The sequence below is a fragment of the Corticium candelabrum genome, chromosome 13 (assembly GCF_963422355.1).
Source record: "Corticium candelabrum chromosome 13, ooCorCand1.1, whole genome shotgun sequence".
Taxonomy (NCBI): Eukaryota; Metazoa; Porifera; class Homoscleromorpha; order Homosclerophorida; family Plakinidae; genus Corticium; species Corticium candelabrum.
The window spans coordinates 389,203-416,842 of NC_085097.1; the positions used below are offsets into that span (position 1 = coordinate 389,203).

At 39.2% G+C, this 27,640-nt stretch overlaps 1 protein-coding gene across 1 annotated transcript in view; it reads right to left on the reverse strand.

Moving 5' to 3' along the window:
* LOC134189288 (cysteine--tRNA ligase, cytoplasmic-like) overlaps positions 1-27,640 on the reverse strand; it is a 33,980-nt gene that overhangs the window by 2,577 nt on the left and 3,763 nt on the right. Inside the window, exons 3-22 of the mRNA XM_062657521.1 lie at positions 26,744-26,840; positions 24,708-24,806; positions 24,587-24,652; positions 24,456-24,521; positions 23,090-23,140; positions 16,742-16,831; positions 16,595-16,683; positions 14,197-14,318; positions 13,860-13,972; positions 12,357-12,397; positions 12,206-12,293; positions 12,033-12,140; positions 3,486-3,611; positions 3,328-3,425; positions 3,234-3,274; positions 1,855-2,003; positions 1,705-1,776; positions 1,356-1,437; positions 1,209-1,289; positions 1,077-1,144 (exon numbers count right to left, since the gene is read on the reverse strand). Coding sequence (XP_062513505.1) covers positions 1,077-1,144; positions 1,209-1,289; positions 1,356-1,437; positions 1,705-1,776; positions 1,855-2,003; positions 3,234-3,274; positions 3,328-3,425; positions 3,486-3,611; positions 12,033-12,140; positions 12,206-12,293; positions 12,357-12,397; positions 13,860-13,972; positions 14,197-14,318; positions 16,595-16,683; positions 16,742-16,831; positions 23,090-23,140; positions 24,456-24,521; positions 24,587-24,652; positions 24,708-24,806; positions 26,744-26,840 — 1,747 coding nt within the window. The remainder of the gene's footprint in view (positions 1-1,076; positions 1,145-1,208; positions 1,290-1,355; positions 1,438-1,704; positions 1,777-1,854; positions 2,004-3,233; positions 3,275-3,327; positions 3,426-3,485; positions 3,612-12,032; positions 12,141-12,205; positions 12,294-12,356; positions 12,398-13,859; positions 13,973-14,196; positions 14,319-16,594; positions 16,684-16,741; positions 16,832-23,089; positions 23,141-24,455; positions 24,522-24,586; positions 24,653-24,707; positions 24,807-26,743; positions 26,841-27,640) is intronic.

The following is a 27,640-nucleotide window of genomic DNA, read 5'->3' on the forward strand; positions in this document are numbered from 1 at the left end:
CGTGTACAGTACACACTTGTACTGCACTGTAACGTATAGGTACTTTGTACTACAGTTATGCACCCATCTAAGCAAAATTGCAACAATCTCAACTTGTATTTCTTTGTACAAAGAGCAAACCAGCTGTCACAATAACAAATATTGAACTAGGATTTAGTAGATGTAAATACCACACAACTTTAGTTTAGTTTACCTGCTACTGTAAACTGAAGAAATGCGCATGTTTATACAGAGAGTTTCTTCTCCAAGTGCCTACCCTCGGAGTCTCAAGACCCCGTACACACTGGTAAAGGTGCCCGTATCTAAGGCGGTTCAAGTGTATTTCCTAGCATTAGAATGTAATCACGTGCATCGTAGGGTTAAGCATTGGGTAGATGTGTGCTACACTAAATCCATGAACCTTGAATTATACACTGCCTGACATCAAAAAGCTTGAAAGAAAATCTTAATTCACTGAGTTCTAGCTTATTTCATCACAGAGACAATGGGATCAATAACTGGACGTAAAGCTCCTCACTGTTCACATAGGCAGCGATGCAATTAATAATAAAGTCATCACATGTCTGTTCCACTGATTAGCTATAGCAAGGCTGTAAAAACCAATTCAAACCAATCTGACCCAGTCATGTTACGAGACTGTTACCCATAAAAAGCACGTTTAAACATTTTCACAACAAAAAGTCCACCAAGCCATACACAAATACACATATGATATCTATGTATCGTATAAACATTAGCTATCAAATTAGCCTATCCCTTCAAATGAAAAGTCGGCCATATTGTGCAGTTGATAAAAGTCACCACTGTTTGTAAATTAACCATGAACTGAACGGCCATCTTTTTAGATGCTCTGCTCATAACAAGGCAGGAGCATTATGTTTTACACAATCTGCTTAATTAATTAAAATGGTATGACTCCCATAACATTCAAATGAAGTCCTTATGGGCAAAATACAAATTAGACTACAAAATCTGAAGGTTCATGTTGTATAAATATATGCATTATGTGTGAAAACACGCATAATCTGTATCATCTTAAAGTAGAATACCAATAATTAAGTTAAACATATACTGACCTCTCTCTCTCTTTGTTTTTCTCTAACCAAGATGTCTTTGTCCACAAACTTGACAACAGCTGGTTTTCCTGCCACATACAAAACAACATAAAACCTCTTATATACATGTACATTCAATAGAGTATGCTTAACCCTCTAAATCCTCCAGCCGAACTCCCAACAGTGGAAGGACTTCGTCTCGTACATTATCACATGCCTGAAGCAGGCTGTTCACTTTCATAAGCAAAAAGTTACTTTTCACAACTGCTACTACGTTATATAAAGTACAAATGAATCTACCTTTCTCCTGCCTGCCAATTGCTCGTACCTCATCACGAAACTGTGCAAATGCTGACACAAATGGGAAGGCAATCTCTTCCACCTGCACATAAACATTACTTTTACTCCTTCACTAATTATTGTTGAAAATGTGTTTGCCTGTTCCTAATACGCCTTGGCTTAGGCAAAAGAACACAAGCAAAGACAAAGCAACAGATACAGACATACACAGATACAACGACAACACGAGCAGGCAGGCTAACAGGAAAGCCACACCACACCACACCACACAAAGAAACACACAAATGCATAAACAAATAATTAGTGTACTGAACAGTACCAGCTAGTACCCATAACCATCAAAACTCACATTTGCAGAGCCTTGACCAGCTTCAGCAACAGAGAAACCAATAGTTTGTTCTCCAGAAATTGCTCCAAACATCTATAAGTATCAACATTCTCATTTAGCTTGACTTACTGCTTTACTCTGTAAGTAAAGTTGTATCAAATTAAGCCTTACTTTTAACAGATCTGTAAGATAAATGGCTATATTCCTAACCAGTATCTGGTTTGGTTGTCTATCATTATGTTGACATTCTCTCACATATATGTTTGTTTCACGAACAAGATCCTTCATGTGACTGAGAGCTGATGGAGTATCAACAGAATCTACACAACCCATCACCATGTAGTGAACAAATTACAAAGTAAAACAAAATCAAACTAGCAAAAGTAGACAAAATTAAGTACAGACATTATACAACAGCAGCTGCAGAGAACTGGTAAGTCAAGAGTATTCCCAGTAGTCTATAGCTAGAATCAACATTGTTTCTGTAATGTTATATACATCTGTCCAGAAAAATGTTGCCAACTTGATCGTAGTATTCCCAGAACCTCATTTCAAGTATTATTTACTGGTCAACAAAAAGCATCAACTCAAAAGGATGTTGTCAGATTATATAGATATTATTGGCACAATAGACAGTGCTTTAGCATCAATTTCATCTAGACCTGCTACATACATGATTTAGACAGTTATGGTGCCATTCCTGGAAAACCTTTCCATGTCTACACAACAGAAGTACAGGGTGCTATTAAATTAGACTGCAAAAAGTTGATTAAACATAGTCAAATTGTACCAAAATTTCAATACAAGTATACATACTCAATAGATCAAGACTTACAGTATTTAGAGACTTGTTTCATACCACAACTAATGTCTGTTTGTCTTTCTCTTATTACATCTGCTCATAGTTATGTCTGCTTTAATATTGGTGCAATATTCATGAATAAAGCAGACATACAGTAGTTATTCAAACAATTCTTTTATATTCCTCTTTATATTCCTCAAGAGTGCTTTCCTATCATCTTTCCCTTCCTCTCTCTCCTAACTAAAGCTAGTCAAGAATTAATTAATTAATTGCCAAAAACCAGATGCTATGAAGAGAAATAGCAAGCAACGTCAAAACACAACAGACAAGCCAAATCAATGTGTCACTAAGAAAAGTAACTTGTCAACTGAAGCCACTGCAATTTCTTTACATAGCATTCCTGAAAGTGTATACTAAAGCTTAGCAATTGGAACGTTATCTAGACAATACTGTATGCACCTGACTATCATTAGAACTTCAACCAGATATCAACGTATCATTTACTGACTTAGTTAAAGACTATGGTGTTCTAACTCAAAAATTTTGCCAGCCGGCAGTAACCTCAGGTTTAATAACATCACATATTTGATGATGTTATATTTTGATAACATTGTAACAATTTGATTTCAAAAAATTGACATACATAGCACTAGACCTTCCTTTCCTCAAAACAAATAAAATCTGAACGTTACCAGTAGAATAACAGTCCTAAGCATCAGCATCAATGCAATGTCTGGTAGAGACTTACCACACAATGCAGCATGAAAAGCAGCTTGTTTATCATAGAATCTTCAGACAAACAATAAAACACACAAATTTCAGTAATTGACTAAATTCCTTACTTGATATTCAGTGTCTTCTCAACACCACTCCATTTCACAAATGCTTCATTTTCCTTTGATTGTGATCGAAGAATATCTTTGGCATTAAGAAAGAATTCCTACCAAACCACATACAACATCAATCACCATAAACTGGAATGCACATGACCAAATCCCACATTGAACAACTTCTCTGCTTGTTCAGCTTCTTTCATGGTATTAACACTATAATCAAGAGTGGAATTCCACGAATGAAGAAGAAAGGCTAGCCTCAACTGACAAGCAGTGTAACGATGAAGAGCTTCCTGAAGATATAAAATAAGTAAGACATAATGACTAATGTACAGCTGTACAAAAAAATCAAATACGCTACTAATAATAGCCATTCTGCAATTACATTGACAATAGGAACTGTTTCCCAATGCTATTTTTAATATTTTGTATTGCTATATCCAAACATAGTACTGTAGCAAACAAAGACACAGCTCTCCATTATATATAGAGACTAGCTGAGTAGCCCATTCTTTGCCCGGGCTGATTAGATTATTGATTGTTAGTTAATATAGCTTATTGAAGACAAATGAACATGTACCAGAGCCTGGAAACGTGTAGGTTGGATTCTGTGGATTCGCAATCAGAATTTGGAGAGAAATGCATGCGCTACAAGAGTGGCTTCACTCGACAAGAAATCTTCAGTCGCTGGAAGCGCTGCGAAGGACGACGATACAAAGTCAATTACAAGGGACTGGTGTGGCCATGCATTCGAATGAACTGAAATGGTGTTAGTATCCCATTAAAACAAATGAAAATGTAACCGACCGTCCTGTTCCTGAGAAATTAGCAGCAAGTTTCCCATTCAGAGTTACATATCCGGGTAGCAGAAACTTGAAAGTCACGTTCAGCTATTTACTCAACCAGATAATCGGTTCCCCATATGTATGACCAGCCACGTCTTACCTTGCAGCTATTTCGATAGTCCCGCTGGACGCTGATAGTTCGAAGACGTGCTGCTACCGTTGTAAACAGGTATAGCAAATGTGGCAACTATTTGACACGCGTACACGGGCAAATGAAGGTAAGTGTATTTGTTACAGACACGAATATACTTGAAAACATCTTGCTATTAGTGACATCACCAGTAATAAACGACACGCTCCATGCATACCGTTCAAGGTCAGGAATGAACAGTTCAAATTTGGTAGAGATCTGAAGCATCGCTCTAAAAAATTAAAAGCAAGCTGAGGCAGAATCAATCGGCAAGTAATCGTCTTGTCCCAAGAGAACTCTGGAAGACAACGACACCTTCACTGTCGAGCTCAATCGACTCGGCATGCTCAAAAAAATTCAGTGGCGCTGCCACTCACTGTTATCAGATATGCAGGTACATAGGACAACAAACAAAACTAAAAATGGGCAACTGTTAAGCCCTTCACGTCGTTCGAAGTCGACCTTAAAGTCAGTTGTGAAGATAGCTCCCCGCCTCTAGAGACAGGGTCTCCATGTGCTACGTGAAGGCATAGGGCCAGCACTATAATCTACCTGGAGCTTGGCCAGAGTCATCCAGGCACACTGACTATGGTGCTTCTCTGGGACTGGACACCAAGGCCCACAAGTACTCATTTATACTTCTGAGTCGAGAGAAGCAATTCCATGTAAGTTTCTTGCTTAAGAAAATTATACCATAGATCGCCATCACTCTGACTTCAACTTGCAACCCTGCAAGGTTCCGGATGTTTCCATTCTCCTAATGCAATCTTTAACCAATTGAGCTACAGCACAACACACATGCACGCACTTGCACACACACACACACACACACACACACACACACACACACACACACACACACACACACACACACACACACACACACACACACACACACACACACACACACACACACACACACACAATGGATTTGTAGCACCCTGGCTTCGTCTGTGCCAATCAGTGTCCAGTATTCGCTTACAATAAGTGACATAATCCACTTCCACTACATATTGACCGGTCCATAAATTGGGCTGTATAACTGCCTAGGGCTACTGGTTTATCAAGATGTGAATTGTTTGTGCAAGGATATCAACGCCTCAGCTGAGTGCTACAAGCCGGTTATAGACCATCTGGCAAGTGTATAAATGAATACACCCCGCTGCGCCCAGATCGTAGCACTTGGGCTTCGCCCTCGTGCCAACTCGAGGGCAGAGCGGGGGTATTTCGTTCATACACTCGCCAGCAGGCTATAACCTATACATGCTCTTCGAAAAATTCCGAAGATAGCACCCCTGCCTATTTCTAGGTAGGGACCCCGGCGCTACTCAGACTTTTAGGCTGCATTGATGAACCCCTTGATGTGTGACCAGAGCATTGAAGGGCACAGACTTTGGCGTAGCCTCGGGACTGGACCTCAAGTCCACATGTACCCGTATATACTGCGTGATGTTCTGCCATGCCAGCGGTCTAGTCCACCCCCAGTCAAAGACCAGATACTCATTCATACTCCTGAGTCTAGAGAGGTAATTGTGTGTGAATTTCTTGCCCAAGGAAATTACGTCTGTACCCGTCCACTAACCTAAGACCTCAACATCCCGGATGTTTCCATTCTCCAAATGCAACTCTCTAATCAACTGAGCTACAGATGCCACACACACACACACACACACACACACACACACACACACACACACACACACACACACACACACACACACACACACACACACACACACACACACACACACACACACACACGGACACGGACACGGACACGGACACGGACACGGACACGGACACGGACACGGACACGGACACAGACACAGACACAGACACAGACACAGACACAGACACACACACACACACACACACACACACCACCACCACCACCACCACCACCACCACCACCACCACCACCACAGAACTAGCCTCTAAGCACCTGTCAAGAGTTACTGACTTAGATGTTCCGCCCATGTCTCAAGAAACAATTAATTTGTCCAGCTCAGTGTTGCACAATGCTATTCGAAGAGCACCGAGAGGCTCAGGGGCTGGCTGTTCAGGCTGGCGTTTTGAGCATTTGAAAGCTTTACTAACAAATAAGTGCACAGCAGATTGCCTTCTATCTGCTTGTTTAGCCATGACCAAGGGCATATTGCCTCCTGCTGCAGTTACTCTCTTTTCCTCATCTCGGCTAATTGCTCTGCCCAAATCCAATGGTGACATTCGACCTATCACAGTTGGCAAAGTCCTATAGCGTTTAACAGCTTGAGCTATATGCCAACAGAAGAAGGAAGTGTTTTCAAGATTTTTCAGCCCTATCCAACATGGTGTGGCTGCAGAGTGTGGCACTGAGCTAATTACCCATCATATTGGGCTTCTCCTCGAACATAATCCAGACTGGGTGGTGCTGAAAACTGACGTCAAAAATGCTTTTAATTCCATTAGCAGACAGCAAATAATGGAGCAGGTAGCCAAATCATTTCCAGGCGTCTATAATCATGTCGTTCAGATGTACGAGAAAGTTAGTCCACTGGTCTTCATGCAAGGTTCTACTCCAGTCATAATCGCATCTGCTGAGGGAGTTCATCAAGGTGACCCCTTGGGTCCGATTCTCTTTGCTTCAGCAATTCATTCCAATCTCATCAATTTGCAAGAAGAGCATTCAAAGGTCTGCTTCCTCGCCTACCTGGATGACGTCTTCATTATGGGCCATCCTTCTGACATTCAACCTGCCTTTCAAGCGCTGAAACAAAAGTTTTCTGCTATTGGTTTGTCCATCGTCGACCACAAGTGTGAGATCTATTGCCCTTCAAGTTCTGCTTCCTTAGAAGGCTTTGACAACACATCAGTGTCTCATGATGGAATCATCATTTGGGCACACCCATTGGCACAAAATCGTATGTCGTCTCCTCTTGCTTAAACATATCAGAGTCTAACTTTTCTTTGTGTGACAAATTTGTTAAAATGAGAGGCGTGCAAAGTGCTATGCTGCCCCTAAGAGGCTCTCACGTTCCCTGCCTGAATCACCTAGTACGCTCAATTTGTCCTGAGTCACTCACAAAAGCTGCTAAAACACACGATTCTCAGACATGAATCACATTTTGCCGCATTCTTGGACTTGACCTGATTGAGGATCGAAAGTGGCACCAAGCCGTTTTGCCTATTAGGCTAGGTGGTAGCCAACCTGCTTTTGTTGCTTCTTGGTGTCATGCAACAGCCGAGTTACCACTTCGCTTTCTTTCCTTCTCTTATTCCTGCCATAGACAGCCTTGTCATCTCACCAAGGCAAGCCTTAGGTAAAGCATTGATGCAGTCCATTCCTTTAGGAGAGACTGTTTCTTCCCTCCTTTCATCTACTGGAAAGATTCAACATCAGCTATACACATCTATTGCTAAACACGAGGCAGAGCAGTTGATTAGTGAAGCCCCCACAGCTCGTGACGTCGCACGGCTTCGCTCCTCAAAAGGGAAAGGAGCTGGAGCTTGGTTAAACGCAATCCCAACGTCAGAAGTGTTCGCACTTGATACACACGAATTTCGTTTGCCGACCTTCTTGAGATTGGGCTTGTCCATCCATCTTTTCGATTGGATGATCACATGTAACTGTGGAGCCACCCTAGATGGCAGTGGGTACCATTTGTTAACATGTAAATCTGGTGGTGAGCCAGTTTGGTCACATGAAGCCATAGCATCAACTTGGTCTGACTGTCTTCGAGAGCTAAATGTGCACCACCGAAGAGCCACGACATCGCTATTCAAATTCAAATGATAGACCAGACATTGTGGCATTTGACCCCAACAAGGGTTGCAACGTTGACTTGGATATAGCTCTGGCACACCCTTGGAGCTCTGATATTTTTCCAAGGTCATCTGAGACAGATGGTGCTGCTGCAGAAAGAAGAGAAGATAGGAAGAAGGCAAATATGCAAAGGAAATCTACCAGGTGGATCAACAGTCAGCTTCATTCCCTTAGTTATAGAACATTTTTGACGATGGGGTGAGATGGGGAAAAACTTTCTGGAAAGGCTAGCAAGATGTCACGTGATAAACTTGGTCGACCTAGTGCTGCCGAGTTTCTGGACATCTGGAGAAAGAGATTCTCAACTCAACTTCAGAAGTGCAACACAAAGGTCACCATAAGAAAAATCTCAGCTCTGACAAATGACATTGACTGTACTGTAGATTGCTCTACCCAGTTTTTCAGCCACTAAGTTGGCTCCGGGTAGTTTGCATTGTTCTCTTTTTAAGTGTTACATGTTTGTTTGTTTGTTTCTAAAATCTAGTCCTAGTAAACTCTTGCAGTTACAGAACTTTATATAGTTACCTTGCTAGCATTGTATTATAGATGTATGTTTGAAATAAATGTTATTTGACAGACAGACAGACAGATAGTGTTTTATTCTTCCATAAATGTATGGGCGTATCTGTGACCCCTACCATCACATACAGATGTGGCACAGAAACTAACAATGAACCACTAGATACTATCTAATCACTACATATACTATTCTAACGTTAACATTTCTTCTACGATATCTATGAAAACAAGTCAGTTTCTATCCAGTGAGATTTGTCCCACTTGCACCCTATTGAATATGAGCATCCGATGACAATTCTGCAGAGTTCATGTAGAAGGAAAAGAAACGACTTTCGTCAGCGTTGTGACTTGGTAAACTTTTCTATTGATCGTAAGCTTGGACTGTTTAAAAGACCTCTCAAACCAACTTCAATGGTACGTAATATTGTCCACCAACCCAAATTCAATATTTGTTTACAAAGTGGTGCATAACAACCTTGTTTCCGTCTGGCAGCACCTGTTAAGTTTTCCTCAAACAAAATTGTTAATTGAATATAACAATCTGTTTGCATGTTTGGAACCAACCAGCTACGTCTGATCCTATATCAGATGGTAATGAATATACCCGTCCAAATAAATCACCAGTAATCTGCCAACTATCAGCTAGATTCCTTTCAATGTACTCGACTAGAGCTGCTAGAACAAAATTGTCACGCCAGGTGTATCGATTGGTCTTTAGTGAAACAGAACAATTGTTCAACACATGCATCAAGGTTTGATCAGAGTCACAGAGTGGACATTTCCTGGTGTCTGATTTTTGCTATATTCAGATTGACTCTATGTGGTAAGACATCAACAATACTGTTAATAACAAATGAAAAGGTCTTGCCATTAAATCTTGAGACAACTGTTGACCATATTTCTTCTCCTTTAAATGATGGAAGTCGAACACAGATCCTTGTACAACACAAGATATTAAATAATCTAGGCGCTTGTTTGTGTCTTGAAGTTGGATGGTGGATGTCATCTGACGTTTTGTGTTGTTACCATTACACCGACAGCAATTACATCTTGGAGTAAACATGCTGTTGATGCTGAAGACTTAAATTTGTGATGATTATCCTCCTTATCTACAGACGTCTTGTGATTTACCAGGCAACAAACATGATTGTCTTGTGAACACATCAGACTGTAGAATCTACTTATCTGAAGTGTTTTGTACTTTTGTAGAGATTGAAGGCATGCTCAAAGCCAAGTTATTCGCTGGAAAATATAAAATCTGGGGACTGCACAATAAGAAAGATTCAACCAGTTCTTTAGATATCGTTTAGCTAATGTTTCAAGAATTCTTTCAATCCATATCAGTGAAATTTCTGTTGCGTATAGAGACCATGAGATCCTTGGACATATAGCCATTTTGAATATTTTAGTTTTTGTCTTGCTTTCAATGGTTGTGTATCTACAGACTATAAATGCAATTTAAGTCAGTCAGATAGATCTTGTTTCACTTGTGTAGATGATATCAAAAGATTTATTGGAAGTCTCAAAAGTCAAATATCTTGATTTCCAATGTATGGAATGTTCTGGCCAGATATCGTAAAGTTAGGGTTAAAGAAATCAGTCGTTCGTCATTTACAAAAAGCCAGAGATCAACACTTCACTATCTCTGCTTTGATTTTGGCCCAATCAAAAATTTTTCAGCTTGATTGCACAGTTCTTGACATTTTTCTGGTGAATTGGCAATTAATACTACATCATCAGCAAATAGTAAACGCAGTAAAAGATCCTGTGTAGATTTAAACCTGTAGCCTGTATGATGAAATTTTAGTTGTCGGATTGAATCAGTAAATAGGTTAGTAATCTTGTTAACTATAGACATGAAAGTGGATCTCCTTGGAATACTCCTATTAGTATTGGAAATACTGAGGTGGTCCATGATTTGGTGTGAGCTATAGCAGTCAAGTTGGAATACATGTTCAAAATTCTTCACTAACATGATATTGATCAAAGGCAAAGTCAATTAGTTGGTGTCTGACACTGCCAAACGCATTCTGGAAGTCCAGCCAGTACGTTGCAATTAAAGGTTGTTCTCTTTTTGCTTCAGTCAATGCTTCCCAGAAAACAAAGTGATGCTCAACACAGCCAGGTGTTTGATCTAGGAAGCCTTTCTGAGTTGTTCTGCATCATACTGATTTGCCATCAGGAAAGAATTAAACGAGCCCTTAGAATATTTGTGTACAGTTTTCAGACAGACAAACAGCCAGACAGACAGACAGACAGGGACCGCTACACACATTCGAACAATCGGCCTGACATCCTAGTTTATGACTCGGAGACAGGATCTAACGTTGAGTGAGACGTGGCACTAGCTCACCCATGGGCATCAGACATCTTACCTTATGCAGCTACAACTGGAGGAAGCGCGGCAATGAGAAGGGAGCAAATCAAGGAAAACAAGTACGCCCAGGTACGACTACCTGGTGGATATTCTCCAACAGTCATGCCTCTTGTATTCGAACATTCCGGCCGTTGGGGGAGGAGAAAGCGTCTGAGTACTTGAGGGTCCGCTCTGCTTTGTGGAGGGATGACAACAAACAATCTAACATTGCTGAGTCCAAAACACACCGGAGACGACGATTTCCAATCAAGCAGCAGCAATGCAATTCAAGTGTAATCTCTAGGAAGATGGCAGTAATTTCAGCTGGACAAAAATCTTGCAGTGTCCTTGACAAATATCAATTTGTTTTAAACTAAGTGGTTAAATGTACTCTGACCCCTATGGGGTCATCTGTTGTAGCCTTAAGTGTTTGTTGTTGATTTAGAGAAACTTTACTTAAAGACTAGCTTTTAAGCTCTTGATGGAAATTTCTTTGGATATGAAATATATGCATTTGACAGACAGACAGACAGACAAACAGATAGATTTGTTTTATTGTCATCAAACGTCACTACTTACATCACTTGCTGCAGTACTAAAAGTTCTACTCTCCTACTGTTCTTCGTTTTAATTAATGAATAGAACTATGAATGGCTTTGTCCATCTCTAGCTTGTCTTGTCCATCCAAACAATTCAATGAAAGCCTAGATAGCTTTCTTAAAACAACTCTACTGTTACATTTCTGAATAATCACAGAAAATCTTCTTCTCCAATAGCTTCTAAACGCTGCTTCATTTTTCCTTCCCAGCATGTCTTTGGACTTCTTTGCAAGCTCATTTAAAAATTCCTCAACAGATAGACAGACAGACAGACAGACAGACAGACAGACAGACAGACAGACAGACAGACAGACAGACAGACACGCATGCACACATGCACACGCACATGCGTGCGCATGCACACACACACACCACATACACACACAAACAACCACGAACTAACTAATGTGCACAAACTGCAACTGAAAGCTAATATTACAAACATGCTTTGCTCATAGCTAACCTTGATCGTGATGAAGTTCTTTAAAGATTTCGACATTTTGCATCCTTCAATTGTAAGGTGTCCAGCATGTAAAAAATAGTTAACCCACTGCTCACTGAGGTAATGTGCCTATACCATGTATCACATAAACTATTTCTTGTCATAATTTCAGTATAAGATCATATAACCAAAACCTCTGCTTGAGCAATTTCATTGTCATGGTGAGGAAATTTAAGATCAACACCTCCTGTGTGAATGTCAATAACAGATCCAAGAATGTCACTACAGAGAAAATCAAGTACAAAGATCACATCTTCCTGTTTCAGTACAAATTCATGCATTTACCATGACATAACAGAGCATTCAATATGCCACCCAGGACGACCCTAAATTCAGATATAAATCAAAGCCATAACTTTAAATATGCAATTTATTAGCAAAAAGACAAATTTCAACAATTCAATTGCACACTCAGCCAATCATAATGAAAACTACTGCTACTCAATAATTAGTTGGTTTCCTTATTGAATTAATAAATTCCACTGTTGTCAAAGCTACATACAGCATACAGTAACTGTATGTACTATGTATGGTTCATGTAGTCCTAGGTGGAACAAATAACTAACAACCTTATAAACAACAACACAGGCCTCACAATTATTGCACTACAGTAGTGTACATTTCAACAACAAAGACTCAGAAATACTTGTACAACATCTGTTTAATCTTTCCAAAAGCTGCAACTACTTGGTAAAATTCCCTCCCCATAACTCTTGTTAAAAGAAAATGTGTGAAACACACAACAATAGCTACATTAACAGCAGGAGGGTAACAGATTCTTTCAGCTCTTGGCTATGACATAAAAGCTTTTATGCTTCTACCTTGTAGCTGAATAATAAAACAAGTACAGCACAGCATCCAAAAATATAAACACAATTTAGCAAGTCATCAGTAAACTTCATCCATACAGCTCAAATTAAATATGCATTTCCATCACTAGCATAAACAATACATGTACTCTACTGTAGTCTAAGGCTTGTAAGGCAACATAATAGACTTTGAAAAATATTGAAAAATTAAATAGAAACCAGTCTATTGCCTTCCTCACACTTCACGTAGCAAAATACTGTTAACTATGGTTAGAGCAGCCTATGCAGAGTAATCCGCTTGTGGTAATTCTAACAAAAAGATCTTTATAAGAAACACAACCTTGAGATATATAGAAACAAACAACTACTGTAAATCAATACAGTGACTAACAAGCATGTGAACAACAAAACATTTGCAGTTTTTATATACAAAGGTTTGGAGTACACAACTGATAATGTCCTACTAAAGCAAGCATGAAAAGGGAATGATTGTTCAATATGCTCTCGTTGTTTTGAACAATACATGAAAATGCTCACAGTCTGCACAATTACCCAAAACACATTGGAAAACACAGATGTCTCAGCCATCCAGACAATTAACAGAGTGCAAACTGTCATATGAAACAGCTTACTACAGAATAATTTCAATAGCAAACCAAGCAACTCAAGCAGTAAGTTACATATACACTGTTCGTAGAATGACTGATTAGTTGACAAATCCTCCGTTATGCATTGTCTTACACAGATGCTTAGCTCTCATGTCAGCAAAAATAGTGTCAGTGCTTGGGTGTGTGCGCATGCCAAATCTCTCACACACACACACACACACACACACACACACACACACACACACACACACACACACCACACACACCACACACGCACGCACACACATGCGCGTGCACACACACACACACACACACACACACACACACACACACACACACACACACACACACACACACACACACACACACACCTTGCCCCAGGGTGAGTCCCACTCTGGTTCACCTGGCTTGGAAGCCTTCCACAAGGCAAAATCTTTCTCTGAATGCTTTTCTCCAAGCTTATCAGCGGAAACACTCAATTCTCCTAACACAGATGATAAACATCAGTACTCAACAGCAGCATATTAAGCACTACACCAATTACAGCCACCTACAATAAACAATATGTTTGCTGGTGTCTTCCATAATGCACTCCAAGTACCTATTGTTTCTGTCTTAATACGTACCTGCATCTTTTACTTCACTGACACACTTGCTTAGAAATGATATCACTTTATTGTTATTGGCATGCACAACCTAGTATCTCACCCTCTCCTTCGGCCAATGCTTCAAGATCTCCTACAGCTTCTGGTACTAGTTTTGCATAGACATGGTTTGGTGACGAAGCAAACTTCACAACATCAAAATAGACACTTCCATTTGATTCATATCTAGATCATAACAAAAACCAACAGCATGTATAGTATCATAACAATTTTACATTAAAATATGCAGTTCCAATATTACACCACTTGCTCAATCCACAAGCTTTTTGCTTGTTTGGTTGCCTGTCTATCTACTTCCGTACTTCCAAGTAATGCAGCATCTGATCAAGCACTCCAACTTCAACTTTAACACATGCATCTTTTTTTCACAACTAGGATTCACTCGATGTCAACATGGGCCTTGTAAACATTCACAGTGCACACTGCATGAGAAGTTCAATGTGCATTAAATACAGCATTTTAAGTTATGCCAAGAAAATTCAATCATTTAATTGGTACAACAAAATTGCACCACTGTAGGAAATGCATCCTCAACATGACTCTGCAATGTGTAAAACAGCCACAAAGAAATTTAATGTAGAGAGAAAACAAATACATCCATTAAGACTCCAAGGATGAACTTAATGATATGATGTAAGTTCACATAGAAGAAAAATTAGGAAGCTGCACAATGAAAGAGAACACCTCTCTAAACAGCTCGATAAGAGTTTACAACTTTCAGCAAGAAAGGCATCGCTATAAATTGGCTCTGTCCAATTGGACATTTAATGGTGAGTTACATTAGAGCTCCACGTAGCAGGCAATTCTGGCTGATGAAACATCACTTCAATAACAACAAGACACAAGACCAATGAGTCACAACATCTGAAGAACTACAAAGACAGAGTGTTGAACTTTGCTGTCAGAAAACTCGTGTACGGCTATACAAGTATAACAGCCAAATGTGGGCTTTGCCTTAGTTCTGCAAATGATTTTACATCGTGTTATTACAGTTCATCAAACACCGCCACAATTAGAAACTTAGTGCTCTAAATTCTTCAGCAAGGCCCAATCCTACATTTCTAGAAAAATCCTGACGAATCATGGAAATGGAAGATACTCAAGAAGGTACGGTATCTAATGCTATCAATCAGCCTTCATTCTGTTAATTTACTGTATCTGTTTTTCTTCCATTTCCTTACTATCTGTTTTTCTTCCATTTCCTTACCTTCTCGTCTGATTGTTTACTGTTTTTCAAATGGTTTACCAACAATGAATTACCCACTTACAATTCAGAAAACTTACCACAAGAATCAAGTATGCCAATGTCTACTATAGTCCATAAAACGCAGTTAGAGCTGTAAACAATTTGAATGTCCATGTTTGAGATACCTGTACCAGTGTTCTGCCCAGGATTTTTGGAGTGGTGGTCAGGTATACGCTGCATAAAGGGGCATGGTATATTTCAGATACAGCAAGAAGTAGAGCAAACTCCCAGACAATCAAGCATCATCACAAAACTGACAAAAAAAGCGCCATACTTAATGTATAGCACTGTTGATGGTCCATGATTTGAAAGAGCAGACTAAGAAAGCTGCAACTTCTGTCAACAGTTGGGGAACTATGTTGCCCAGTCTCACGTATGTCATGCACTAGCTGCAGGTTTCAAACAGTCAGTGCTCCTGTCCAGCAAAAACCCTACAGACAACTTTGACTAGCTCCATCACAGGGCACCTAAGATATTGTCGAGATCTCATCACCATTTTAGTGCTCTGAGAAATAGATCGTATTATGGATAGTATTATGGATCGTATCATAGTACGGCGGGTTCGCGGTTGTGTCACGGTGTGAACAACGTGCTCACCTTTCAACTAACTCCTTACCTTCCAATGCTCATTAGCTTGGAGCAAGTAAACAGTAGCCAAAATATATAGTCGTGGTTGGAACATGCAAAGTGATGGGTGCTCGGTGTTTGTCAAACCACTTCTGTCCAACTTGGGCAAAACCTTGCTGTACCGCCTAAATATGCACAAGTGCAGCAGTCGATAAAAAAAGAAATTTATGTCAATAAGTGTTTTTTAAATCTGTTTTTAAAATGAAAGTGTCCTTAAATGGGCAACACTCACCTGTTGCCTGAACACTCTAAATTTTCCATCTGGATCAACAGTCATTCTGCTAACAAGTTTTAATATCAAGTGCTTAACAAAACTGCCTTAAAGACGATGCCATTGTTTCTTGTGGCAGTTGCTCCTGGCACTTTTCTACATTAAACCGATTAAATGCTGACAAAGAAATAATAATATATTTCTTACGCACTAGAACGTATCCAGTGCAGTTCAAATATTTAAAGCCATATCAATTAATCCCTTCTGTAATAAGATATTTATGTTTAACTGCAGCAGAGTGAGAAATCTTCCCAATTAGTTGAAGTGTTTCAGTAACCTGACTGACATAATACTAACCCATATCCATTCTCAATAATTTTCTCCACATATGAAACAATTTCAGGAACATACTCACTGACTCTTGTTAAAACATCAGCTGGCAAAACCTGTTTGTAAATTACAACTTCATCACTATTACCATATAATCACAACTATAGGTCATACATTCAGAGCAGCCATGTCACGATGAAACTCTCTCTCCCAGTATTGAGTCAATGCCGTGAATATTTTGTGATCAGTGACAGCTGCTCCATGCTACACACAAAATAAACCATTCTGATACGATGTTCACCACATAAACTCATGAACTAAATGGTTAGCATAGCATAACATCTTAAAACACTCTTCCTAAATATATGGCCTCAAAAATGAAAGCTAAACATTGCTCAACGTTAGACCCTATTTCATGATTTTCTACTCTTGATACAAGCCTGTCTGGTATGTTTGAGTATGGCATAAAGAGAAGATCATTGTCAAATAACCACTATTTGCAAACCCTTCTAACACTAATTTTTCAAAAAGTAACACTTCAAGATATTTCATAGCCTAGCTCATAAGAATAAGACATCAACTTAATTAATCAGCAAGCGTATACACACATGTACCAGGGTTCTGCCCACATGGGGCGGTATGGGGCAAATCGACCCATACTCCCCATTTTTGAACCCATATGAGCTGCTTTTTTACCCATATGAATAAAATTTTTGGAGAAACTGAAGTCATCGGGGATCGTTATTACACGTGACCCGAATGACAATGAAATGACTTTCACAAATAACATCAAAACACCTTATCTCTCCAGCCTGCTCTCTAACATCGAAAAAAGATTTGAAGATCAAGGAGTAATGACGTCCTTTACCGTCTTCAATCCGGATGCGTTGCCATTGCCTGATTCTGGAGAAGAGTTTGCCGAGTACGGCAACGGTGAAATAGAAAAGCTCTTCACTCATTTTCATCCTTCTGACGTAGACGAATTTGTTGAGGAAAGCCTTGAGGAATGGTCAAGCTACAAGGAGCGTCTAGCGATAAATAGGAGAGAATCGGCGTCATACACTTGCAAAGAAGTTCTGGACGATCTATGCGGTGACTTATCAACCAAAAGAATGTTTCCCAAGCTTTCATCAATAGCATGCATTTGCAGAGTTATTCCGATGCACACAGCCAGTGTTGAGCGCACTTTCTCTCAACTAAACTTGATAAAAACGGATATACGAAATCGAATGAGTGAAAGAACCCTGGACGCACTGCTAAGAATTGCCGTAAACGGTCCTTCTTTGGAAAATTTTCCCGTGAAAGATGCTGCGAAACTGCGGGCTCTAAAGAAGAATCGCAGACTTTCGGTAAAATAAAGCATGTCGATAAGCGTTTGGATTGTTGAAATAAATGTGAAAAATGGAGTCAAAATTTATCCGTAAAAACCACGGCCCCAAAAATTTTTTCGGGGGCCTCGCCCCCGAACCCCCATCACTCATGACCCATACAAGAAAAAACCACGGCAGAACCCTGATGTACAGGAAACGTTTTCCGCAATATTGCAAAGCAAACCAGTCATTGTGGCTTTTTAGCTACAACCATGCTTTAAAATTAGCGTTAGTGTAACTAGCAGCACTTGTTTCAATTCTGAGAACTAAAAACATTGCAAATCTATATTGTCATTCTCATCATCTCTTACAGATAAATTCCATCAGCCAGTCAGAACTAATCACTTACTGTAGCGGATAGTACGTCAAAGTGCATTCCTTCTGAACAACAGGAAGGACAAAAATTGAAGAAGAGTAGATAAGAGGTATCTAAGCACTTCTTACACAGTACCACACCTAAACATCAGCAAAAATAGGGGAAACAAATTCAACAGTAGGAGATCCTTTACCATAAATATAAGGCAACATTTCATGATGCAGAGAGGCTGCCAGCGTCAACCTGTGCTCTCCTTATTGCCAACAGTAAAATACCAAGCAGACCCAAGGCAATCACATACCAGAAATTATGAGCTTACAGTACGGTAAATTTAATAACATGATTATTTGACTGAAGTAGATGACTACTAGTAGTGGTATTGTCCCACTTTGATGACACCTGTGCAACCTAATTGAATAGACTTCAAAGTCATAAGTACTGCAACAACTGCTCAGAGACTTGCAAACATTTTGACTATTCTGCACATACTTAGGGGTATGTTTTTTTAACTCCACAACCTAATCCGGTTGAGTTTGTGCACTTCTACTGCATTTCTTATCTTCACAACCTAATCCCATTAAGCTCACCCAAACTCCACAAACTAATCCAGCGAGAAGGTGGATTAGTTTGTGGAGGTAGGCATTATGATGACTTGCTTCGGTAACATAACACAAGACTGACTCTATATTTAGGAAACCCAACTTGTATATACATTCTATGTGCATGTGCAATACTATACACAACAACTACTCATGACAGTCCTCTCCCTACGAAATTAGATGTACCCATCCAATTAAGAATCGTCATCATCTGTGCACTGATATTCGACTTCTTCATATCTGTTAGCGCACGGGTCCTGTGTGAGATGTCTCACATAACGTCTTTGTCTGATTGGATACCATCTTGTATGTTCTTCAAGTCGTTTTCTCTGTTCTTGTGATAACGGTCCATAATAGTCATATTCTGTTTCCAATTCACTATCCGTCCTTCTCGGATCCATAGCCTTCTCCCACAATAATATTCCTTCCTGAGCTAATTCCAAGTCATTGTAATAAACAGTTCGCGGGTTTGTCCCTTCCATTTCACAACACCAATATGTGTCTCCTTGTTTGTCGAATATCACATATCTAGTGCTCTTGCAGGGTAAAAGTTTTCCTAGTCTCCTTTCACCTGGTGATAACTTCCTTCGTACCAATTGTCCCACTTCATACGAAACACCTCGTTGTATAGCTCGTACCCTCCGTTTTCCTTGACACTGTGCAGTCCGCCTTCTTACACTTCTAAATATTTGTCCATTTTCTGAATCGTATTTATCACTCGCCTTCTAGCCATTTCCTTGTGTGTCTCGTCATTTTCCAATCCTCGTCTGACAATCTTCCTGATGGTGACAGCTGTCTAGTCATGATGACTGGCCAAACAATAACTCATGAGGAGTATATCCAGTAGTAGCATTCACTGCGATAATATGTGCAACTGCACAACCTCTACCGCTCTTAGGCCACAAATACAGCTCCTCATCTATCACACAAGAAATATTATCCACCAGCTGATTCTGTCGCTCAACCTGGAATTGAGATTGTGGTGGTTTGCTGAACTTAATTCGTGTTTAATTTCTAAAGTCCTACAAGTCTCTTGGAAAACTATTCTGTAAAATGAGTACTTCTATCTAATGTACCATGAGAGGAATTCCAAACTGGCACACCCACCTCTCTTGAAAGAAGCCTCTGCTTTACAATATCTTGTTGGTATCAAAATACACTATATGCTGAATACGTCTTGGATAGCCAATATGTACTCCATTCCATCTGGAATTGACTTGTGAAAAGGGCCGCAAAAGTCTATTTAAACTTTGTCCACCAGGCGTCCTGGAATATCTGTATTCCAGAACTGATTTCAAAGTCATAAGTACAGCAACAACTGCTCAGAGACTTGCCAAACATTTTGACTATTTTGCACACACTTAGGGGTGCATTTCTTTATCTTCATAACCTAATCCGGTTGAGATCACCCAAACTCCACAAACTAATCCAGCAAGAAGGTGGATTAGTAGTGGAGATAGGCGTGGCCAATTAGTACATGTGCGCGGAAATGAAGTGGAGGAGTCAGTAGCAACAGATCTGTGTCATCAAACAACAAAACAAAAACACTGAAAATGCAGCCATAGACGTGCAAAAGGACAGGATTGATCCATTTTGCACTACTAAAACAATGCGCATGCTCATGTCTACTTGCATGTTTCCTTATTCAACACAGATCCAATTCCACTAGAATACTTCCAGTTAATCCAGTAGAGCTCAACCAGATTAGATTGTGGAGATTAAAGAAATACGCCCTTATACCCCGTTATACTCAGGCACGCATAGCGAGCCGAGCCGAGCCCCGCCAGCCCATGCCAGCCCAGCATTCTAGCCCGCGTTTATACAAGTGCTCGCATAACACAGGGTATTAGAGTGGCTGTTAAGCTTAAGTAATTAACAAGTGTATTGAACAATTTGATAACTATGTGTTAGACCCTTCCACAAAGTGGTAACTGTACACTCATTGGCTCTGACCAAGTTTAGTCAAAGCCCGGGATCTTGTGCAGCTCTTGCCTTATAAACGTAGAAGTTAGCTAGCTAACCTACCCTTGTGGCAAGAAAGACTAAACAGCTCATGCTGCGTGATGAAAAGCCTCAACAAAGAAAACATGGGTGGTAATCAAGCCAGTGTGACGTACATGATTTAATACGTGAAGCAATGAATACTGCAACAAGTTAGAACAAGTAGAAAAACCTGTGCGGCATGCTTTAAAATGATCATGCAACATTTTCATTTGTCCCACTAAAATTGCCATTTGGTTAGCCATTAGTTGACTAACTCATTAAGCATGGAGTAGATAGAACGAAACAAGTCATTGGAAGTGGAAGCTCCAGTTGATGTTAAGAGACTGCTTCTGTGTGGTATTCTGAGCAGACTATATGTGTGTAAAATGGACAAAAAGTGGTCGGAATTTATCACTGTAAGCAATGGCATCAGACTGGGAAGTGTTTCGTCACCTTCGCTCTTCAACATTTGTTTGGACAGTTTACTTGAAAGCAACACTGCGACATTTGTAAGTTGGTACTCTTGCGTATGCAGAAGATGTACTCTGATATCACCTACTCTGGAAGGTCTGCAGAAAATGTTGGATGTTTGTTCACAATTTACAAACGAATACGGTTTGCTTTTCAATACCAAACAGTGTCTCGGGTCTGTTTCTTGAAGAGAGATGATTGTCACTGTTCTACCCTAAACTAGTGAGTATTCTTCCATTCAAGTCTACTATAATTCACCTGGATGTGGTGGTGAATGCATTCCGTCAAGGCAGAGTCTGCAGCAGGCAGAGTAAAAAGTCTTCAAAGGGGTTCACAGTGTACTGGGACAAATCGGAGGTGTGAGTCACTCAGACAATGTGTGGATGCAAATTATTGATCTGAAACATTTCCTATCATGCTGTATGGATATTATCTTTGAGATTTAGACAAGAGTGTTACCTGACCAGAATAATCAAAAGTGGTCTACGAAGGGCAATCAGGAGAGACCTAAAGATAAAAATGTATGAGCCTGTCAGTGTTTGTGTGACATATTTCAGAAGGCTTCAGAAAAGTAAAAGCACTGAAACTCACCTTCATAAAGCATGCAAGAGTATTGCTCTGTAAATGCTTAGTAACTGTAACCATTAGTTTGGTTTTAGATAAGAATTGCTGCTAGAAATGACTGGGAACATAGTGTAAATTTTGTGTTGATGTATGTCTGCAGGTGTATGTCTGTAATAATTCTATTTTTGCCCATTGGAGGGATCCCAGGTGCAATGAATGTTTATGATTGTTATAAAAATTAATGTTATTAATCAACTTTTGATTTACCCCTTAGTTTGCTAAACAGAAGTACAAGTAACAAGTACAAAACAACTGCACTGTAGTGTGTTGTTGTATGTCTACACCACATATCCCCAACACACTACAAAATTTCAACAACATTTTGAGACAAAGCACCGGCGTAGCATCAAGGGGGCTGGGGAAGGTTATAGTCCCCCAAACAGTTTGGGCGTGTCACTTTGCTTCAAGCAGAACTATAATTAAGTTACTAGACAGTCCACTTAGTCTTAGAGTAGTATGTTGACAATGATATTGACGATGATGTTGACTATATCTTTGATAATATACATCATCATTTCTGATAAAAACCAGTGTTGAGAAGTCGTGGTCACGGCAACGGCAGAGTCAAAGAAGACTGCATCAAAAAGGCAGAAACCTACCCGTCAATTAATTTTCAAGTAAGTTTAAGGTTGACAACCTGATTGACTCAAGAATGGAATCTCCGGTGGCTCCGCTACCTAACGATTTGCATGCACTTTGTACTTTCTCCATTTTGTGCTCAGGTTAACTAGCTAGACCTATTGCTTGCCACATTACGAAATGCTAAAATCGGTCAATGCCAGTTTGCACTGAATTAGTATTCTAGATTCTATAGCCATTGAGATGCAATCTAATTTGACGATCACAGAGAGCCTTGAAACCATTTTGGCATGGACTGTAACAATGTTTCCACTTCTTTACGCACACTGACGGCACTCAGTACCGCAGATTATTTGTAACTTGAAATTGATACTATTTACTTATATGTCTACAAACTGTGAGCAAGAAAAGTAAAAAGTAGAAAATACGTGTGGCTTTAAAAAGTTAAAATGGGCATGGTTTGCAGTCTAATTTACTTGGCCCCCCAAACCATGATGACCACGCTATGTCGGTGGACAAAGGGTTGCTAAAATCAATAATTACCATCTGTAGAACAACAACAATATCCTGACAGTCATACCTTGGAATCAAGCCATGCAGACAATGGATCTTTAGCTTCATCCAACAAAACCTGCACCAGAACAGCAAAACACTTATGTCATATAATATAACAATCTGCCACCTTCAACAAGTACATACAGTCACATAGTTATTGCACATAAATCCTTTAACTTAACTAAACGGTCTTACAAAACTTTACCCAACCTGAGTAACTCTACTATACCATGTACAAGAAACATGTCTATGAATCCAACAAACAAACAACAGATTATTGACTTACAAAGACTTCATAATGACACAACCATACCATGACCACTAGTAGCAGTAAAGATCAAGTCACCAATCAAGATCACATTTACAGCCATGACTCTAATCAGTAGGATACACAAGTAGCTATATACTATGACATTGTATTATCTCTTGCTGTACTCAATTCCTTTTACAACTCTCACTTTGAATGACTTGTACATATTATTCATACGGCATTTATGTCCACTTTGTATCCTAACCACTGCCACTGAACAAAAATGAGCAATGCAACTATATGTGTGAGTAAACTGGCATAGGTGGCAGCAGACCAAATGCACAAACAACACAACCTCCTCAACTCAACACTTGAATAGAGAAACAATTGTTGTGCAGCAGTAAGGACTACCTTCAATTTCTAAGCGTTATATCTGACTTCACCTACGGACTAACCTAACTTAATGTCTTAACACCTTAAATTAACAAAGTACATACAGGTATTCTTAAGTTCTCTCCACACCGTATGCATGAATGTCTTAGTCTTCCACAAATGATGCAACCTCCACTGGTTACATCTTGTTTGTCACCTATATCCACAATGCTGCTCATCTTCTGTAAACCTGTTGTCATCTCCTAACCCAATTTAAAGCCACAATCTGGAGAACCAGCTTGGCTCTAGTCAGCTTGTACAGGTCCATATCATGTCTTTAACTTTAAGTAGCAAACTGTACATGCATGTCAATGATCAATTCAATGTAACAGCATATGTTTTGAAACTCCCTCTGACCCTCTGATTATATACATAAAAGGCACTCATAACTACACAAGTGCTAAGCATTCCTCATATGTAAAGGCTACATACACAGTGCAGACTGCTGTACTTAAAATACAAAGAGAATCTGATCCATTAATTCCCAAACAAATATGCCCATTATCAATACTTATTGTATTTTAGTTTCTAAATAAAATTACAACTCAAGAATGAGACGTAACTTAATTAATTAAGGGCAAAGTCTCCAATAAGATACTTCACCGAAGAAAATCTCTATTTTTATATACATTATTTAGAAATGATTCAAATTATCTATATAAACTAAAGCTATACACATTTACACTTTATTGCTCATTCCCATAACAACCTTGAGTGCATCTTCATTATTCTTGTCACTTTCTTTCACTTTCAAAACTGATTCGTCTACTTTCATCTGATTGAATGACATCGTCCTCTATAGTCATGCTCTGTCACCACAACACTGGTACGAGTACTCACTGTCATTTTCTTTATCATTTCTCTCTTGTCTGGATCAGAAGTTGCAGACAGTTTTGCAGCAAGGCACTACACAACAACCTCACCACACATGTAGCCATGCATAAACGGTATATGTCACTACTTGCATAGATTTTTCAACATCTTGAAGAACAACTTCCACTGATGGTTGTGACTTCACATAATTGGACATAAGAAAATTTCTCCTTGCTCGCTGAATAATCTATAAGTAGGATTTCTTTCAATTCTTAATTGATTAAATGATATCACAATTACAAAAATCTACATCAATAACACCAACAGTTATAATAATGTTTGCTGCATCATAAGTCATCACAATTAGCAAGAACTACATGCTAACAAGGTAAAACATCGTACTTGCTCACATAAGCCCCTGCCCTTGTACTTTCCCGCCCTTGTACTTTCCCGCCCTCGTACTTTCCCGCCCTCGTACTTTCACACCCTTGTACTTACACAGCATCTAATTTACAGTTTAGGACAAAGACTACTTTCCGTAATTCTGCAAATAGTGCCCCATGCTCAAATTGTTCCCCATGCTCAAATAATGCCCATGGTAACCTTATAACAAAATAATAATATGCCCCATGCTCAACTAGTGCCTCACTAGGGTAGTATTCAAACCCACAGTTCTATGCATGTGTGTCTATCAATGTGTACGTTTGAGATGTAATGAACACCCAGATAGAACCACTGATTGACAAAGAAGATTCAACGCATGAAACAGACCAGGAATACGGTTCACATAAAATTAAAAGTATCCAGGATACATACCATTAAGACTGTAAGATTAGATTACGGTAGTTTTTCGTGTAGTTCATGTAGTGTGATGGTACGCAAACAAACAATGCAACAGTCTCAACGCTTGCAAAATAATAAATGTCCCATGCTCAATTTTCACCCCATGCTCAAATAATGTCCCGTGTTTCAGATTTATGAAAAATAGTGCTCCATGCACAGCAATATGGCATATAAGCAACCTACGCTTGACTTTTAACTACATTCATACATTTGAAAACTACATTGATTAACAGATAGCTGAGTTTGTATGCAAGCTTTGAACGTAATAAGAAAGCAATCAGACAACTATGGTCTAACACGCATGAACTGATTTCAAATGTTACAGATTATGTCTAAATAGTTTACTGTCTAATATTCTAGAATAGTTTAGATAACAAATTACTGAAGTTAAAAGGAGACTGTCAGGCAAGTGGAGAATGACACTCCATCACACTCTTTGTAGATATCAAATAGCTAGCAGACACAAGTACAGTACCTCCATCATAAGTATGGTATACACATGTACCAGTTCTATTTTATTAACCCAAACAATAACAATACTGTCACATTCAACAATAAGCCACTTAATCGCAGGCTTGCTATCTGCTGTTGTCTCTACATCAAAATAATTGCCTCCTCGTTGTCTTGTGCAACCTAATGTAACATTTCAAGTATACTGCGCCAGTCTCTATCAGGTACTGTTGGTTTACTATTCGATTAATATGTTGGTATACTTGAAGAGAACAAGTGAGAAGTGAAAAAGTAAAAATAGAAGGAAATTTGAAAGGAACTGAAAGAAAGAGAGAGAAAAAAAAGAGAAAAGGAAATGACGAAATTAAGACACAAAAAGAAGAGACAATAAGAAAACAGAAGAGAAAAATTAAGTGGCACACTCAATCACTACTTACTTGGCCAAAGTTTCAGTCATGAGTGCAATATTACATGCAAACATGCAGTGCGTGTGTGTGTTTACCCTTGGGAAGTGATCGACTTACACTAATTCAGGATTAACTTTAGATTATTAAAATTATTGTCACTACTACAAGTAGCAAACGTTCAATACCAACAAAAGGTTCAATAAAGAATTTATGATAAAACAGCAGCCCAAGATACACAACTTCCCCACCAAATCCTACAATAAGGTAGTCACAGTTCTTGTAACGTCATTCTAACTACTGACTCTAACTCCTTCCAAAACAACAAATCTAACTACCAGATAACTGAAATCCAGCATGCAAACTCAAGCCCATTCCACAACATCCAGAAAGAGACAAACAGACAGGCAACAAAATGACTTAATTAACAAAAATATACAAACAAATAACATACATGGAAACAGAGTGATAATCATGACAATTTTACCTTGTCATCAATGTCTGTGATGTTCATTACATAAAATACATCATAGTTAAAGTAGCCTTGAAGAACTCTTCTCAAAATGTCAAATGTGATGTATGACCTACAGTAAAAGCAACAACAACCTACTTTCTCCCAAAGACCTAAATAAGCATACAATTCATTAGGTATCCATAATTTTTTAAAATTTCAATCATTGGATGGTTTAAAACCTCAAAAATTACTGTAGAGCTGCAGCAAATATATCCTGTTTCGCAAGCCAATTTTAGAGCATACGTTTGCACTTTCTTTTAATTGGCTTTACCTACAGTAGAATTGTTTCATTATCTCCTGGATAACCCACAGCATCAGACAAGTTGCTTGCCTTTCACTCTATGAGGTAACTGTAAACACCAAACAGCTGCTAGGTGACAAATAGGTCTTGTGTATTGGATTTAAATGTGTTTTGTCTGTCTTTTCTTTGTCTTGGTCATTGTAAAATTATGGTTGTTCTATAAATGAATGCACAAGTGCCACGCGCCCTCACTCTGCTGTGACACGAAAAAACCAATAATGCTCAAAAGCCTCATGTTGACGATCCATTTATCTGCCTTTGAGCATTATTGTTATTACCCGAGGCCCGGATATCCGGGCTAAGGGTGCAGTAGTGGGCCGACGTGTGACCGTATGACTGTATTTATACTCGATTAGCGCAGATGCAAATGAAACTATTCCAACCAACAGACGAGAAGTAGTGTCATCACCAACCAATAGACAAACTTGATGTCATCATAAGGCTCCACATCTATTGTTGACAGCTGTGCTACGAGAATTCAGCCATTGGGCATCCGTCCTGTACATGGTGTTTATCACAAAATTATAATAATCCTTTGCTTTACGGGTTTAGCACATAGAAACATCTCA